At 35.1% G+C, this 19,725-nt stretch overlaps 1 protein-coding gene across 1 annotated transcript in view; it reads left to right on the top strand.

The window, feature by feature from the left end:
* Positions 1-19,725, top strand: part of DPYD (dihydropyrimidine dehydrogenase) — an 842,461-nt gene that overhangs the window by 250,595 nt on the left and 572,141 nt on the right. The window contains exon 8 of the mRNA XM_080800117.1: positions 11,250-11,337. Coding sequence (XP_080656243.1) covers positions 11,250-11,337 — 88 coding nt within the window. The remainder of the gene's footprint in view (positions 1-11,249; positions 11,338-19,725) is intronic.

Genomic DNA, 19,725 nt, shown 5'->3' on the forward strand with positions numbered 1-19,725 from the left:
CCTGATGTGAGGCTCAGTGCCTCAACCCTGAGATCATGGCCTGAGCCAAAACCAAGAGTCAGGGGTTGCCTGGGTGGCTCCGTGGGTTAAGCCTCTGCCTTTGGTTCAGGTCATGATCCCAGGGTCCTGGGATCAAGCCCCACATTGGGCTCTCTGCTTAGCAGGGAGCCTGCTTCCCCCTCTCTCTCTGCCTGCCTCTCTGCCTACTTGTGATCTCTGTCAAATAAATAAATAAAATATTAAAACAAAACAAAACAAAACAAAAAAACCCAAGAATTGGATGCTTAACCAACTGAACCACCCAGGATCCCCAAACTCTAGTTCTATATTCTTAGTAGTTTAATGAGCACATCTATCGTCCAAATAACATAAACTCATCATACCCAAAGCCAAGTTTAAATCATCTTTACTCCCGATTATGTTCTTAGTTAAATTTCCTTTTGAATAGTTTCAATTTATTCATATCTAATACCTTGATAGATTGATTCTTCTTAATTTTAAATTTTTACATTTTTCCAGTCAGGTATTGTCACAAGAAAATAATGAGACTTTTATTTGCTCTCTATTTGTACATTATATATTGTATATTTTTTCTTATACATTCTTTATATATCATATATTTTTTCTTCTGCTGTTTCTTTGGCTGGAATCTCTAGTATGTTAGAAAAGAGTGTTAATACAAGGCATCTTTTTTTGTTTTTGAGATAACATTTTTAATCATATTTAACAGACTTTTATTTTTCTAGACCTAGAATATTAAAATTTTATTGGGAAGGGGTGTGAAGTTTTTTAAATGCCATTTTAAATCCCTTAAACATTAAATATTTAGTTAATGTATTGAATTATATAAACCTTTGCATTCTGGAATGTATCCACTTTTGCATGGTTTTATTATATCTGTACATATACATTTGCTCTGTTAGTCTTTTTAAATATTTTCTATTTCCTGTATTTATTTATGTAACTGGTATAAAAATGGGAAATAGGCAGAGGATAGTCAAATACCATTGATGTCCTTGCATAGTTTCAAATATACTGAAAGCCCATTTGCTTCATTTATTTATGTTTGTTATCTTTGTGAGTTTTGGTAATAGAATTATGGTAGCCTTATAAAAATAAATTTCCCAGCATTTCATTATTTTCTTATTGGTAAGAATATTGCTTTGAGATGAGACTTAACTATTTTACTAACTTTGAAAATTTTGTCACTCTGACCTTAAAGCCTTTTTATGAGAGATGGAACTTTTACCTTTTAAAAAAAAATGTTTCAAATTTTACTAATTTAACTAATTTCTATACCAAGCGTGGGGCTCAAACTCACAACCCTGAGATCAAGAGCCGCATGCTCCACCAACTGGTTCAGCCAGGTGCCCCCGACTTTTTATTTTTAATGGTTATTAGTCTTTTCATGTATTTCATTCTCATGTCAATTTGGCCAATATGTATTTTCCTAGGGAAAAATTGTTTCACTGAGACTTTTGGAATAATTAGCAAAGATTTAAATACATTATCCTCTATGCAATAGAAATATCTCATCTGTGTCTCTGATAATCTCCTCTGTATCTCATCTGTGTCTCTGATTTCTAAACTTCTACATTGTATTTTCTTAATTTTTTTCTTGATAAGAATAGGTAGTAGTTTCTGTAGTTAATATTTTCTTTAAAAGAACCACCTCTTGGGCGCCTGGGTGACTCAGTGGGTTAAGCCTCTGCCTTTGTTCAGGTCATGATCTCAGGGTCCTGGGATCGAGTCTCGTGTCGGGCTTTCTGCTCAGCAGGGAGCCTGCTTCCTCCCCTTTCCTTTGCCTGCTGCTCTGACTTCTCGTGATCTCTCTCTCTGTCAAATAAATTAAAAAAAAAAAAAAAGAACCACCTCTCAGTTTTATGTTTTCTTATTGTCTAATTGCTGACTTTATTAATTCTTTCTTCCTGCTATCCTTACACTTATTTTTCTGTTTTAATGTCTTGAGTTGTACACTTACTTTTCTTTTTTCTGGGTTGAATAAAGAAACGATTTTTAATTATTAATTTCTTTTTGAATAAACCATTCTCAGTATCTCTATATTTTCATTAATATTATTATTGTTATTTTTCTTGAATAATTATAGTTTTGTTTTTTCCTTTTGCACAGAATTGCTTAGGGTAATATTTTTATCTGTTCATATATTCTTGTGATAGAATTCAAATTTTTGTTTTTTATTTTACTTAGCAGCAGAATATATAATTTTTAATTTCTCAAGTATACTCAGCTTATTTTGCTTCGAAGGATCTAGTATAATAAAATTGCTTATTCTTTAGAAGAAATAGCATCTTAGCTGTATTTTTATAAAATCTATTTTATATAAAAATGTTAATATACACCACTACAAATTATTTTTAACCCTAGTAGACTTTTGCCAAGTCTCTTATGATATTCATGTCAGACGGTGTCACTAACTTTTAGATTAGATACTCTTTTTTTATTTGTTTTGCAATTTAGAAAATATGTGGTTATAAATATTTTTGTTTCAATCTTTACAGTATTTCTAATGACTTCATTATTAAAAGCTAAAAATGTAAATCTGCATAAACATTTTTTATTTTTTCTAAATATTTTTATATTTCACATTTCTCAAAACATTTTGATAGAACTTAATTAAAGTTAATTTGTAATTACTAGGCATATCTTCTGTTTCATAATTTGAGTAAAAATACCTAACTGAGATCTTGTTCGTGATAACCTCTCTACAGCATCTTCTTTCTTATTATAGTTATTTGAAGCATTTCTATTATTATAGAATGTTATTTGAAAATAATATAAAATTATATCATAACTCTACTGGAAGGAGAGAAATGTATCAATACCTACAAAATAATTTTTGTGTCTAAAGAAGGCAAATAATATTTTTAAAATTCTTCCATTTGATCTCCTATCTTAGGGATTCTGGAAATATTTTATCTGTTTAGCCGAATAGTCTATCACAATGTGAAGATCATATATATTGTTATCTGTATTTTTATTTTATTTTATTACTTTTTAAATTTAATTTTATTTTTTTAGTGTTCCAAGATTATTGTTTATGAACCATGCCCAGTGCTCCATGCAATACATGCCCTCCTTAGTACCCACCACCAGGCTCACCCAACCCCTGACCCGCATCCCCTCTAAAACCCTGAGTTTGTTTCTCAGAGTCCACAGTTGCTCCTGATTCATCTCCCCCCTCTGACTTCCCGCAATTACTTTTCCTTTCCTTCGCCTAATGCCCTCCATTATTCCTAAAGCAAGTAAGTGAAACCATATGATAACTTACTTTTTCTGCTTGACTTATTTCACTCAGCATAATCTCCTCCAGTCCCATCCATGTTGATACAAAAGTTGGACATTCATCCTTTCTGAAGGAGGCGTAATATTCCATTGTAGATATGGACCATATCTTCTTTATCCATTCATCTGTTGAAGGGCATCTTGACTCTTTCCACAGTTTGGCAATTGTAGACGTTGCTGCTATGAACATTGAGGTACAGATGGCCCTTCTTTTCACTACATCTTTATCTTTGGGGTAAATACCCACTAGTGCAATTGCAGGGTCATAGGGAAGCCCTATTTTTAATTTCTTAAGGAATCTCCACACTGTTTTCCAAAGTGGCTGTACCAATTTGCATTCCCAACAACAGTGCAAGAGGTTTCCCCTTTCTCCACATCCTCTCCAGCACATGTTGTTTACTATCCTGTTAATTTTGTCCACTCTAACTGATGTAAGGTGGTATCTCAATGTGGTTTTGGTTTGAATCTCCCTGATGGCTAATGATGATGAACATTTATTCATGTGTTTGTTAGCCATTTGTATGTCTTCTTTGGAGAAGTGTCTGTTCATGTCTTCTGCCCATTTTTAGACATGTTCATCTGTGTTTTGAGTGTTCACTTTGAGGAGTTCTTTATAGATCTTCGATATTAGCCCTTTGTAGTGTCATTTGTGAATATCTTCTCCATTCCGTGGGTTGCCTTTTTGTTTTGTTTACTCTTTCCTTTGCTGTGGAGAAGGTTTTGATCTTGATGAAGTCCCCAAAGTTCATTTTCGCTTTTGTTTTCTTTGCCTTTGGAGACATGTCTTGAAAGAAGTTGCTGTGGCCGATGTCGAAGAGGTTACTGCCTATGTTCTTCTCTAGGATTTTGATAGATTCCTGCCTCACACTGAGGTCTTTTATCCATTTCGAGAGTTTATCTTTGTGTATGGTGTAAGAGAATGGTTGAGTTTCATTCTTCTACACATTGGTGTCCAATTTTCCCAGCACCAAATACTGAAGAGACTGTCTTTTTTCCACTGTATATTTTTTCCTGCTTTGTTGAAGATTATTTGACCATAAAGTTGCAGGTCCATATCTGGGCTCTCTACTCTGTTCCACTGTTCTATGTGTCTGTTTTTGTGCCAGTACCATGCTGTCTTGGTGATCACAGCTTTGTAATAAAACTTGAAATCAGGCAATGTGATGCCCCAGTTCTGTTTTTCTTTTTCAACATTTCCTTAGCAATGCGGGGTCTCTTCTGGTTCCATACAAATTTTAGGATTGTTTGTTCCAGCACTTTGAAAAATGCCAGTGTAATTTTGATTAGGATGGCATTGAAAGTATGGATTGCTCTGGGCATTATAGATATTTTAACAATGTTTATTCTTCTGACTCATGAGCATGGAATGCTTTTCCATCTTTTTGTGTCTTCTTCAATGTCTTTCATGAGTGTTCTGTAGTTCCTCAAGTACAGATCCTTTCCTCTTTGGTTAGGTTTATTCCAAGGTATCTTATGGTTCTTGGTGCTACAGTAAATGGAATCGATTCTCTGATTTCCTTTTCTATATTTTCTTTGTCAGAATAATTACACTGATACATATACATTGATACAAATACATTGTTAGAATGTATAAGAAAGCAACTGATTTCTGTGCATTGATTTTGTATCCTGCTACATTACTGAATTGCTGTATGAGTTCTAGTAATTTGGGGGTGGAGTCTTTTGGGTTTTCCATATAAAGTATCATGTCATCTGCAAAGAGAGAGAGTTTGACTTCTTCTTTGCCAATTTGAATACCCTTTTATTCTTTTTGTTGTTTGATTGTTCTTGCCAGGACTTCTAGTATGATGCTGAACAACAGTGGCAAGAGTGGGCATCCTTGTCGTTTTCCTGATCTGAATGGAAAGGCTGTCAGTTTTTCCCCTTTGAGAATGATATTTGCTGTGGGTTTTTCATAGACAGATTTTATGAAGTTGAGGAATATTCCCTCTATCCCTATACTTTGAAGAGTTTTAATCCGGAACGGGTGCTGTATCTTGTCAAATGCTTTTTCTGCATCAATTGAGAGGACCATATGGTTCTTTTCTCTTCTCTCATTGATTTGTTCTATCACATTGATTGATTTGCGAATGTTGAACCACCCTTGCATTCCATGGATAAATCCCACCTGGTCATGGTGGATAATCTTTTTAATGTACTGTTGGATCCTATTAGCTAGGATCTTATTGAGAATCATCTTGGCATCCATATTCATCAGGGATATGGGTCTGAAATTCTCCTTTTTGATGGGGTCTTTGCCTGATTTGTGGATCAGGGTAGTGCTTGTCATAGAGTCTGGAAGTTTTCCTTCAGCTTCAATTTTTTGAAACAGCTTCAGGAGAATAGGTATTATTTCTTCTTTGAATGTTTGGTAGAATTTCTCAGGGAATCTGTCAGGTCCTGGGCTCTTGTTTTTTGGGAGGTTTTGATCACTGCTTCAGTCTCATTACTAGATATTAGTCTATTCAGGTTGTCAGTTTCTTCCTGTTTCAGTCTTGGAAGTTTATAGGTTTCCAAGAATGCATCCACTTTTTCTAGGTTGGTTAACTTATTGGCATATAACTGTTGATAATAATTTCTTTTTTTTTTTTTAAGATTTTATTTATTTATTTGAGAGAGAGAGAGAGAGAGAGTGAGAGAGAGAGGTCAGCGGGAGAAGCAGACTCCCTGCCGAGCAGGAAGCCCGATGCAGGACTCGATCCTGGGACTCCAGGATCATGACCTGAGCCGAAGGCAGTCGCTTAACCAACTGAGCCACCCAGGCGCCCTGTTGATAATAATTTCTGATGATTGTTTCTATTTCCTTGGTATTATCATGATCTCTCCCCTTTCATTCATAATTTTATTAATTTGGGTCCTCTTTCTTTTCTTTTGGATTAGTTTTGCTACTGGTTTATCGATCTTATTGATTCTTTCAAAGATCCACCTTCTAGTTTTGTTGATATGTTCTACTGTATCCCTACTTTCTAACTCATTGATTTCTGCTCTAATCTTGATTATCTCCCTTCTTTTGCGTGGGGTTGGCTTAATTTGTTGTTGATTTTCCAGTTCTTTAAGATATAAGGAGAGTTGGTGTATTCGGGATTTTTCAGGTTTCTTGAGTGAGGCTTGGATGGCTATGTAGTTCCCCCGTAGGACTGCCTAAGTCCTAAGTTTTGAACCGATGTGTCTTCATTGTCATTGTCATTGGTTTCCATAAATTGTTTAAGTTCTTCTTTGATTTCCTGGTTCATCCAAAAGCTCTTCAGCAGGAAGGTCTTTAGCTTCCAAATGTTTGAATTCCTTCAAACTTTTTCTTATGGTTGAGCTCCAGTTTCAAAGCATTATGGTCTGAGAATATGCAGGCAATAATCTCAGTTTTGAGATTGAGCCCTAATTTGTGACCCAGTATGTAGTCTATTCTGGAGAAGGTTCCATGTGCACTCGAGAAGAATGAGTATTCTGTTGTTTTAGGGTGGAATATTCTGTATATATCTATGAGGTTCACCTGGTCCAGTGTGTCATTCAAAGCTCTTGTTTCTTTATTGATTTTCTGCTTGGACGATCTGTCTATTACTGAGAGTGGTGTGTTAAGATCCCCTACGATTAATGTATTGATAGCAATATGACCCTTTATTTTGATTAACAGTTGGCATATGTAGTTGGCTGCTCCCATATTGGGGACATAAATATTTACAATTGTTAGATCTTCTTGGTGAATAGACCCTTTAAGAATGATATAGTGTCCTTCTGTATCTCTGACAGCAGTCTTTAGCTTAAAATCTAATTTATCTGATATGAGAATTGCTACCCCAGCTTTCTTTTGAGGTCTGTTGGCATGAAAGATCGTTCTCCATCCCTTCACTTCCAGTCTGGATGTATCTTTAGGTTCCAAATGTATCTCTTGTAGACATATAGGTGGGTCCTGTTGTTTCATCCACTTTGCAAACTCTTGCCGTTTTATGGGAGCATTTATCTGTATTTTTAATAATGGGTATCATATATTTTCTTTGAAGGAAGAATATTCCAAAACAAAGTTGTAAACCTTTATCTCCATTACAAATATTATTATTACATATATATGAAGACGTGTTATGGATATGTAAAGGAAGTTCCATGAAGTCCCAAAGGGGATCTTAGATGGAAATTTGGCTCAGGGATTACTATATTTAGCCCTTATATTTGAATAGTAATAATTCTTATCCTGAGCTTGAAGTAGAGTGAATTTATTCTGAATTTAGCTACAAAGTTTTAGTACTCAGTCCTATATTACTAAAGCCACTAGAGGAAGGTACATAATATGTTGTAATCCATGTTTAAGAAAAATCAAGATGAACTATTACATATATAGAAGTACAGAGGACTAAAAGGAACAAAAACAGAAACAAAATGCTCAGCATGTGGCATTTTTCTAACATCATATCTATTTAACAAATAATATTACGATTTCATAGTATATCAGCCACAGGAATGTTTTCGGTATTTGTAGTTGTCTTGTAATAATAGCTTTAGTTACATGTTACACATTTCAGCTCAGTTTCCCAAGGCATAATGTAAACAAAATTTTAACTTTTTTTGTCAAAGAGTCTTTTTCCTTTTTATTTGTGACTGAGATTTAGTTACTGATTAGATGACAAATGTTTGGGAGTCCAAGGCTTTTAGAAAAGGGAAATTTGAGTAGGTTCCCCAGCACAGGCAGAGAAGAGTACTGGTGCCTGTCATTTCACTGAATATTATTATTATTGCTGTCTCATTTCCATCATGGAGCTGCTGCCCAATGGCTATTATCCATCTTTCTCACAGTGTCCATCCATAGTATGGTGAAGTCTTCCTGGTCCCAATCCCAGTATATTAACACCAAGAGTCAAGTGACTTGTCTTTACAGTTTTCAGTACACTGAAGTATAATTCAACTTATTTTTGTTCTTCCCAGTTGCATAGTATTGCCTACTAAGGTGAAAATGGGCTGCAGAAATATGAAATACCTGTATTTCTTTCTTGTACATTATGAACTCAGACATGTTCACTCTACTAGAGTGGAAGGATTGGGATGTCTTTGTTCATGTTTGATAAATCATATAGTGCCAATACTAAACTAAACTGCACACACACACACCACCTCAGGGAGGATGGGGGTCTTTTCTGAATCTTTCCGCTGAAGCAGTAGATAAACTAAACCTAGAGTCAGGGATTCTGAGGATCACTTCCATGAATTAAGCCATCAGCAGGGCATTCCACAGCTCAACTTTGGAGATGGCAGTTTTACTCTTTTTGCTAAAACTTTATTTAGAATGTTTGGACCTTGAGTTTTCTTTTATGTCTTGCCTTTATTATATATTGGTATTAAGGTTATTTATTTAATAAAATAAACAGTAAAACTTTCTATCTCTACAATGAGAAATAGCTTAATAAAAGAAAAAATCTTCTTTAAAAATTTAGAATAAATTTTAATTCAGAAACTTTGGTATTAGATACATTTAGTATGTGTTTAATTCTACTAGTTCTAATACAAATACACACTATTAGATACTATAAAGCACCTTTAATAGTATGTGCTTACTTGATGTTTTAATTTGTTTTGTAATATTTGATATGTTCCAGAGTTCTGAATGTTAGTTATTAATCTCACTTTGTCCTCTGCTTATAAACTTCCAGACATTTATTCTATCTCCCAATATAAAAGTAGATTAGTATTTTAGGAGAACAAGATGGCCCTGTATGACACAATCCCAGAGATCTTCTCCTACTTTCTCTTTCTATTCTTTGCTTTGCCCTTTATATTCCAGAAACACTACATTTCCAGTAGGTCTTCACATGTAATCTGTTTTTCTATGCCTTTGAAAATGGTGCCACTTCTGTCATTCCCCTTTTACCTCAGAAACATAAGATCACAGTTGTTACTCATGCTGGCTCTGTAGTTGGACTATAGATGCAATCTTGATAAATGTTGCTTAAGCCCTCTTGTTCCTTAGTATCATCATCTGTAAAATGAGGATACCAACTACTTCACAAGACTAATTGTAAAGATTAAATGAGTCCATATATGAGATATTTAGAAGAGAGCCTTGCGCTTAGTTAAGTACTCTGTACAGGTTATTTTCGATTATTGTTTCATGGGTAAAATTTGTTCTTCCTCTGTGATTCAGTTTAGAGGCTTTTGTTTTTCAGAACATGCTATCTTCAGAACCCAGAGAAGCCTACCAGGTGTTATGCTTCCTTCTCTATAGTGGTAAATGAGAACAAAATTGCAACAAAATATTTTACTTTAGGAAAGCTATACTGTCACACACCTGACAAGTAGACATCTCAACTTCAATCCAGTGACTAGTCCTTGATCTTCTTAGGATTCATTGTCTGCCCTCTCAGTGCATGTGTCTTAACAAAGTCTCCAACATACTAGCCACCTCTTGCTCGTGCTGTCCGATACGCCTGGTGTTCTCAGTGTAATGGATCACTGTGATGTTCTGTGGAATGGCCAGATAGTTTCAGATTACATATATTATTACAGCAGAGAGTCGACATATTCCTGAGGCAAAACTATAAATGAATATTCTTATCTTTCCCCTGTGAATGTGAACTCTTTCTGATTCCTTTTTCTCAGAAGCAGGATGGAAAAGGATACCCCATGCAGTGTACCTGTGGCCTTATTAATCTGCTTTAGCAATAATACCACATCCGTCACAGAAACTGCAATCAGGGGTACTCTTTGGTTGTGCCTGCAGTAGTTTACAGTTATTCTTCAGGAATCATCTGGTCTCAGTAGGAGCCAGCCTGGTGAATTACAGAGAAATATAACATGGGCCACCACCATCTCTCCCCATCCTACCCACCCCCAGGATATGGTGGTGTGTTTGATTTACTCTCTCGACTGGGATTTCAAAATTCTCTGGCCTTCCCAATTATTGTAGCTTTTATAGCTCTTTCTGCACAGACCAGCAAGCGACCCAATGTAGGGATTACTTCAACTGACAAGTATAGCAATTTTGCTTAAGCAGTTGAATACTGGGGGGATGACCACTCCCTAGGGCTGTGATCTCAGTGGTCCCACAGGGAGCCAGAATTTTACTAGGATCCATTTTTTACCTTTTCCTTGTAGTTCCCCACTCTTGCATCTCTGGGTATCAGTGTCAGTGAAGAATCTGTGTCCCATGTCCTTGAAACGTGTGATTATTTGCCCTTTCTCCGGCTTACAGTCACCTGGGTAAATGGTCATAGTTCCCTTTAGAGAAGGACTAAGGGAATCATTACAGTATTAATGTGACAGGATGTTGCAGGGTCCTTCTTCCTGGGGACTTGGCCACCTTCTGCAGTTAGTAGGTTCCAGATCTGAAAATCGGTTCTTGTCTGGGAACTGAACAAAGTATCATGACTTTTAATAGTGGTGTCTACCCTCTGCCTCCCAACTCTATTCATCTTCCCTAGACAATGTCCTCTGTCAAAATTCTATCTATTATTTTTAAAAGCCCTATTAAAATCCTGCTACCTCTATTTATTCTCATCCTGTGAACTCAGCCATAATGAATCTCTCTGTCCTCTTGAATTCCTGCAGACATGTGCTAATCACACTTTGTTTTATATTATATTTATTTATGTACATCTTCTGCACATATCTTCATTATACATCGAGGCAGAAACTGTGTCTCATTTATCATTTTATTGTTTAAAGTGTCCCATATAGTGCCTTGAACATACTAATCAAGCTATGAAAGTTTACTGACTTGATTTTAAATACACCAGCTTTTCTTCTGCTACTTCATTAAAAGGCAAAACTGCATCTAGTCCTTAAGCAAGACATGTTAGTGTTCTACTTATATAATGTTTTGTATATGTAAGCCTATATACTAGAAGACAAAAATATGTTCACATGTATATGGAATTTTTTATATATTGAGTTTCTGTTCTTTTTGATGTTAGAGTTTTAATTAATCAAATGCCAAAACATCATTATTGAAACATTTTTTCTTATAGATAATTTGTGGCAAAAGCCTTTCAGCAAATGAAATAACTCTTAGCACTTTGAAAGAAGAAGGGTATAAAGCTGCTTTCATTGGAATAGGTGAGTAGCTTGCTTTTAAATATTTTTTCTTTGTAATTTTTAAAAAATTTCCTGACGGTGTCCAGAATAACTGCCTGCAGACATTTCCACGATAAAAGTTACATCTGTTTGGGGAGCAGACAGGAATGAGTGGCTAAAGAAAGTTTTCTATTTATAACTGTGTTGTCTCACCTTCACTATGGGTAGACATTGCCAAGACCATTTTTAAACTTCCCCTTCTCTCCCTATGCCATCATTACCAGTGATCATCTCTAAAACACAAGATGTTCTTCAGTCATGCCATGGAAGCTCAGAATTTGGGCTTAATGATGTCTAGATGCTGTGGCTTTCTCTTTATGATAAAAACAATTGGCCAAATAGATAATAAAGGACAGAATTGGCTTGGGTTTTGTTTGTTCTATTCATCTTTTTCCAAAATTTCCTAGACTTTTCATATTTAGCTGAATTTTAAAAATGCTCAGTTATACTTTGGAAAGTCACATGGACAACGTAGAGCTGCTAAGGCACTTCACGTGTATCATGGCTGCCTGTTTTGTCTGCATGTTACACAGAGCTTGAGTGGTGTACCACTTTCTCCATTCACTTATTGTTTTACCGAAAGACCAGAGAGAGCAAAGAGTTGATTTAACTTAGTCTTTGTCTCATGAACTTTGTATTCATTCCTTCATGTTCCCATACTGGGGACCATTATGGCATACAAACTAAGTCCATCCTCTTGTCTTCCAGTTTGTCTTTCCTACAGTTCACACTCCTTAAATGTGAATAGCTAAATAATAAAGCTACATGCGATGAAAATTGTTCCACTTCTTTGAGTGATCTCTCAGTGGATAACATTTGTTTTGGGGCTTTCCTTACTCACATCATATCTAGAGTGAAGTTATCAGGAATGCTCTTCAGTCCACTAAATTTTTCTTATCAAGATGCCATCCATGTATTCTCTTACTAGTTAATTGCTACCAAGTCTAAGACTATCTCTGTCACTCCGTTTATATAGATGAAAAGTATGGAGAGGAAAATAAATTTTTACTGTACCTTCTAGCTTCTAAATGTCTGTAACGAACCTCCTTCCCTTCGGGAACTTGAGTCATCCCTATTTCTCTATATTATCTTCATTTAAATACAGTAATCACTGTGTAGATCAAGAATAGGGAGAAAAGGTCTGATATTTTCATAGGTTTCATTTTTAAAGGCACTACGCCAACTTTGGTTTTACTTTCAACTTACGTTTGTATGGTGAATTAAGATACAGGAAGTAACATAAAGAAATAAGTCAGGCACCTATGAAGTATATTCTACTAATACCAGCAATTTTGGGTCAGTAAGTTGCTGTTACTTTCAATAAGAACAGGTTCAAAGACGCTTTGTGAATAATGAATGGAAAATTTAGTGAGGCAATAGGTATGAAATTTTGGTGATGTTTGAAAATAGCTATTTATCATTCACCATTGTTGTTTCCTACAGCAGTTGTACAGAAAAGATAGGTTTTCCATTGATGGAATAGTATATGTTAATGCAGTTTTGTGATCTCTACAAATGTTGTCTACAAAGAATCTCTGTACTGGAGAGATAAGTGCCAAGTAAATACATTGAAATATCTCCAAATTAACTGCATAATCAGATTATAATAAAAATTTGAAACAATTAAGTGATTTATTGGTCTGAGTGGTTTTAACGTAGAAATATCTTCCATCTGTTAGAGTCAATAATGTTTTAATTTTTTTTTAAATTTCATTCCATTAAATCTCCTTACATATGTTATTTGATAATGCCACATCCGTTCACAATACTCCATTTCACTCTGCACTGAGGTGTGAATACTGCATTTAAAATGTGGAGTCCTTTCATATTTATGTTGCTGTGCATTTTCACGCTGGGAAGTGAATCTTTTGACATTTTGGTGTAGTGATGTGTAGAATGCAGTTATGTTCTATTTCAGTATTTTATATGAAATATATACAAGAAAGTTTCATCTTGTCAAAGAAAAAAAAAAAAAAGCTCCTGTCTATAGAAGACAAGTAGCGTTACCTCCAGGAATTGTTTATTTGACACTCTTGATTGCCGAGTTGGGAGTTTATGACCTTTCTATTACCATATAAATGCCTATTACTTGGACAGCCTCACATCCTTACAAGCTTTTGTTCATTAACCATGCTTCTATATTGTAATTAAACTTCACTCACTTCATCTACCTTTTTCCACTCAGTTTGGAGAAGTCAATTTTGGAATAGGACTTCTACATTGTTTAGAATGTGGATTTGGTCACTTTTACAAAGGAAAATGTGGTTCAAACAAGATATATGTTTAGTCTCTCTCATCTAACAGTGTGAACCATCCTCAATGCTTGACTTCCATCTTTGGTCAATAGATAAGCCACTCTGCCCACATTCCTGCTAACAAAAATGGGAAGTAAGGAAGGTAGCTTTTTTCCTTTTAAGTTTATGACCCAGAAGTTGCACGTATCAGTTTTGTTTTTATCTCATAGTCCACAGCCTGGTCACATAAACATGCCTAGCGGCAGAGGATGCTGGGAAATATAGTCTCTAGCTGGGTGGACACATGCCCCCATTAAACTTCTATTACTATAGGGAAGGGAATATATGATAAAAATAGAGATTGAAAAGAAATAAATGTCACTGTGCCAAATGTGTGCATCATCATTGGTATTTGACACTTGGATTCCTTATTCAGGGAGCTTAGTAAAGCACTGAATAGCAAAGAATTCATTCTTAGAACTTAATGCTTACATATTGTTTGCATAGGTCACTTAATGAAAATGGAGAATTTTCTCTTTCTGTAGTTGGAAATACTATTTATAGATCATCTATATTCATAAATATTGTCCATTCTATGTTAGTTTGTCTTAAAGAAAAAAGGCCTTTTTTTGTGTTAAATATGACTTGTGAAGGACAGCTTGATAAATTAGTTGCATTAACAAAAATATATTCTCATGTTCCCTGATTTTTACAATATGTATGATATTGCTGGTGAAAGTTGATCACTTTCAGGTTTTTCCCTAACTAATGCTAACAGAGTCCATTAAAGAAATCATCACATTGAATAAATACCATTGTGAGACTTACATCGTTTTACCCATGATAGCTTTAGTTTCTTCTAAGTGAAACAAAGATAAGTGATATAAAGCTCTGTATCTTTTTCTAACTGGAATGAGTTGTTTTGAGACAATTGGGATTTCTTAAAAGACTAATTTTTTTTTTAAATAAAAGCACTTGCAGAGTGTGTTACTGTAAATGTGCAGAAATAAGTTAGAACATCTACTGTGCAAGGCTTTTTCAAAGTATTTGGTCGTTCTCTTTGGTTGGTATTGAAATCTATATAATGGATTCCAAACATCGTTCCTTTTTTAATTTTTACAAAAATGAACACAAAAAATAGAAAATATCTAAGTGTGTTGCTCATAGTTAAGGGAAGTATTAATTTGTGAAAAATGTTTTCAGTTTGGTGTGTGTTTGTTTTAGGTGTGTGTGCTTGCACATGTACCCTGCATATTACCAAAAAAATGTATTTTTTAAATGTAGCTTTAATAGTCAGTGTTTGGAAGCCACTGATTTATGTTGTAAACATCCTGAAGTACTAATTGCCTTTTTCCCATAGCATGCCCAACACCTATCAATAAGTAATTGATGAGTGATATATGTAAGTATTTAATAACTGCAGTATTCTAGGCACTGTGGTAAAAATTAAAAAATACAGAGAGATCAAATTCAGTTTTTAGCTTAATTTTAATTTCAATCATGAAAATTATAAGAGTTTCAAACAGAACAATAGTATCATATAATTTGAGGGGTGTGATGTAGTCAGAGTGGGCTGGACATAAGTATAATTTTTTCTTTTTTCTTTTTTAAAGTTCTTTGGGTGATTTATTCTAGAGTCAGGTTTTAGAATATCTGTTCTAGATGACTGAAGAGTTGACTCTTTAGCCTTTGCTTCAGAGAAGCCCATGTTCTTTCCCTTTTCCAATAATTTACCTCTGGTATTCTCAGAAAACATAACAGTGGTGAAAAGATTAAACAAACATATAAGGGGAGGATCATCCACTAACATACCCTCAGATAAATGGGAAAACTTTGTATATTCTTCTGATGAGGTTTTTTGATTTTTGTTTTTTTTCCTGAATTTTTTATTTTAATACTTGGGAGAGAGAGAGGATTACAGAGGAAATAGCAATAAAATCCATTATTGCAGTCACAATAGACACAAAGGGAGCAGGAACCTCAGGAAGATTTTATAGAGATAATCACTGTCTCACCACCAAATGCTTAAATCTGTATCTATTCCAAAGATTTCTCTTGAACTCACTTTTCACTATACCATTCCCCACCCTTACTGATACTGGACAACTGCTGTAGCCTCCTAAAAGTTTCCCCAGACATCATTATCCTTACAACACAAATAGTGCTCTTTCTAAAATGAGAGCTCGTGATGCCATTCCTTCATTAAACCCTCTCTCCTTTGCCATAGCTTCCTATTTCCTTTGGGATAAGGGAAAACCTCCTTAAAATAATCAAGGCTCCTCATGATTTGATCAACATTGAGCTTGTGTTTCCAGTCACTTTGAGTGTTAAATTGTGTGTTTCAGCCATCTTGAACTGTTTTCAGTTTTACCTCATCTAAAAATTTTTTTCTCAATATTTGGACATAGTGTTGCCTGGACCTACAACTGTCATTTTCTTATTTCAGTTGTTAGCCTACATGTTCTTTTTTCTACTTCGAGTAGTACTCTTCTAATGGTCTAACCCTACCCTCACTCTTTAGTCTGGATAAATGAAGCTGCTTCCTTCTGCTAATTCTCACACCACTGTGTTTTTGTTCCCTATCTGAATGTCCAGACTAGACTATATACTATATTATAGCACTTCCCTGTGACTAGTTACATGTTTGTTTTAGTCATTAGAAGTCAAATTCTTGCAGGCTGAATATTCTTTCTGGTTTGTCCATAGATCTGCAGTGCCCACAAAAAAGTCTGCCACATACTAGAAACTCTCTAAGTATTTTTTAATTATTGATTTTTAATGCAACTGTTTTAACTATTTGCCAAAATAAATTGATAGGATATTGAAACATGTTGGCAATTTGGGGGGGGTATTACAATATTGACCAAACCTAGGAGAAAGTAGATATTAAATTATTATAAAACTGATATTATACTATAAATGAACTAGGTTGGATTAGTAACATTGATGGTAGTGATATTGGTAGTAGTAGTAGTAATAGCTAAAATACTGCATGCCCAATTCTTTTTTTTTCTTTCAACTTTTAGTATAATCTATGCCATTAACTCTTAAAATGGCCCTTAAACGGATAAGAAAATAAAGATTAAGAAAGCTTTAAGGAAACTAGGAAATGCAACTAAATCGTGGAAAGTGGATTTTATAGAGCAGGTAGGGAAAATGTAACAAATGCAAACATCCATATTTGAACAGCAAAAGCTGTTACAGACACAATGACTGAAGGCCAACAAGTTATCCGATGACACCTGCCTACATTGAGTTGTCCAGTTTAAGGATCATGAACGTGGGGACTGCATACTATTGAAGAATTATTTTTTATATTTAGCCTCACTTTTCTTACTGTTACTACCAGTTGGCTTTTTTCCCCAGTTACCTTAAGAAAATATATATTTTTTAAATATGATGATTCTCAAATATTTTAACAGCTGAAGAAGAGATAATTACAATTAAGAAAGTCCATTGAGAAACTGTGGTATTAAATTTGCTACATTGTGGCCTTTAGTTAAATCTCTTGTGCCTTCTTAGAGCCAGAATTCTTCTCTGTAAAAGTTATTCTTAATTAGCTTCTTAATCAGGAGTTTCTAAATTGTACACAATCATGTATACTTTCTGTTTATTTAGCAGAAAATGGAATAAGGTTTTTAGACCACACTCTTCTGTCCACAGATTAAAAACTGAAGTTGTTTAGGGATTGTGCACAATTTTAGTAGATTATTTTAAAGTAATAAAACTAATTTAATTTTTAAGCCAAAAAAAGGGCATGATTTTGGCAGTCCACTTTTTAAAAAAATTTGTAATGTTGTCTAATCTAGTGTCACTTACAAGTACTCAGGTATAATTATGAGATGGCTCCCAAGAATTCAAAAATGAGGGAAATGGAATTCCAGCTGAGAGTCCATTAAATCATCATTTAATGAGTTCAAGCAAAGCCCCCAGAAGGAGTTAAAATAGATGTAGGGTAATTATTCTTTGATCATATTAACATATCTATAGAAACTGCATCTTGTTCTGCAGAAGCAGGTAATAAGGACTGGTCAATTTTGCAAGTATAGAAAGGAAAAAAAAAATCTGAGGAAATATTGGTGGTATCTCTTCAAACACACCTGAATAAATGAACCTGGAGTTCTTGGAGCCCATATCATGAAGATAAACAGATAAGTTTCTTTGCTTTAAAATGTCCTGTTTCTGATTCCAAGTTCACTAAGTTGGCACTGATTCCTAAACAGTTTGATTATATTAGGAGACAATGCTAATCATGTCAGTCAGAGTAATCCTGGTCCCCATGGTGGTTATTTCTGTTGCTCAAAATCATTCTGCTTCTCTTAGGAATATGGTACTCAAACATGACAAACTTTCCAAACCAGGTAACACTTCTTAAAAACAAGTTGTAACAGTCTCAAATATTTTTAGTGGCTGTTACTGCTTTCAGAATAAGTCCAATTTTCTTTGTATGACTTTCAACAAGCTATACTGGCTGTCCAAATCTACCCCTTTAGCCTTAAATCTACTACTTTATAGATATTTCTTGCCACCAAATATCTGGATATCCCTCAAAAGTAACCTGTACTCTTCCATCATTATATCTTGGCTCATAGTCTTGACTTTACTGAGAAAATTTTTTAGTCTGTCTCCATATGGTAAAGTCAATACTTACAATATTCATCTCAAATGCCACTTCTTACATAAGACACTCATACTCATCCTGCAAAGATAAATGTTTATTCTGTGTTCATATATAGCAAAATGTTTTCTACATCGTTTATAGAACTGAATATAGTTTTCTTTTTATTACTTTTGGTTGTGTGCATATACCCACTCCCTTGCCCCCCACACAAGCACAGTATATTAAAAACCTTTGAGTGCAGGGATTAGTTTTTTAAAATTGTTGTATTTTACAGGTTAGCCCATTTTGTAACATGAATATAGTATTACATCAGTAACATTTTTGAAGTAAAATAATTGGAAGAATAAAAAGAAAAAAACAACAAAGGAAGAAGTGAAAAACAATGTAATAATTTCTTGAGAAGTTTCAAACTATTTGATCATTTAGCTCTTTTTTTTAAAGTCATCTGTCTTTCCAAGTATCTTCTTTTTTTATTTTTTTTAATATTTCATTTATTTATTTGACAGAGATCACAAGTAGGCAGAGGGGCAGGCAGGGAGGCGGCGGGGGCGGGGGCGGGATGCAGCAGGCTCCCCGCTGAACAGAGAGCCTGATTCCAGGCTCAATCCCAGGACCCTGGGATCATGACCTGAGCCAAAGGCAGAGGCTTTAACCCACTAAACAACCCAGGTGCCCCTCCAGGTATCTTCTTTTTTTTTTTTTTTTTTTTTATTAAATTTTTTATTTATTTTCAGCGTAACAGTATTCATTGTTTTTTCACCACACCCAGTGCTCCATGCAATCTGTGCCCTCCCTAATACCCACCACCTGGTTCTCCCAAGCTCCCACCCCCCGCCCCTTCAAAACCCTCAGGTTGTTTTTCAGAGTCCATAGTCTCTCATGGTTCACCTCCCCTTCCAATTTCCCTCAACTCCCTTCTCCTCTCCATCTACCCTTGTCCTCTATATTATTTGTTATGCTCCACAAATAAGTGAAACCATATGATACTTGACTCTCTCTCTGTTTGACTTATTTCACTCAGCATAATCTCTTCCAGTCCTGTCCATGTTGCTACAAAAGTTGGGTATTCGTCCTTTCTGATGGAGGCATAATACTCCATAGCGTATATGGACCACATCTTCCTTATCCATTCATCCGCTGAAGGGCATCTCGAAATGGATAAAAGACCTCAACGTGAGACAGGAATCCATCAGAATCCTCAAGGAGAACATAGGCAGTAACCTCTTTGATATCAGCCACAGCAACTTCTTTCAAGATATGTCTCCAAAGGCGAAGGAAACAAAAGCGAAAATGAACTTTTGGGACTTCATCAAGATCAAAAGCTTCTGCACAGCGAAAGAAACAGTCAACAAAACAAAGAGGCAACCCACGGAATGGGAGAAGATATTTGCAAATGACAGTACAGACAAAAGGTTGATATCAAGGATCTATAAAGAACTCCTCAAACTCAACACACACAAAACAGACAATCATATTAAAAAATGGGCAGAAGATATGAACAGACACTTCTCCAAT

Source organism: Martes martes (genome assembly GCF_963455335.1).
Source record: "Martes martes genome assembly, chromosome: 4".
NCBI classification, from domain to species: domain Eukaryota; kingdom Metazoa; phylum Chordata; class Mammalia; order Carnivora; family Mustelidae; genus Martes; species Martes martes.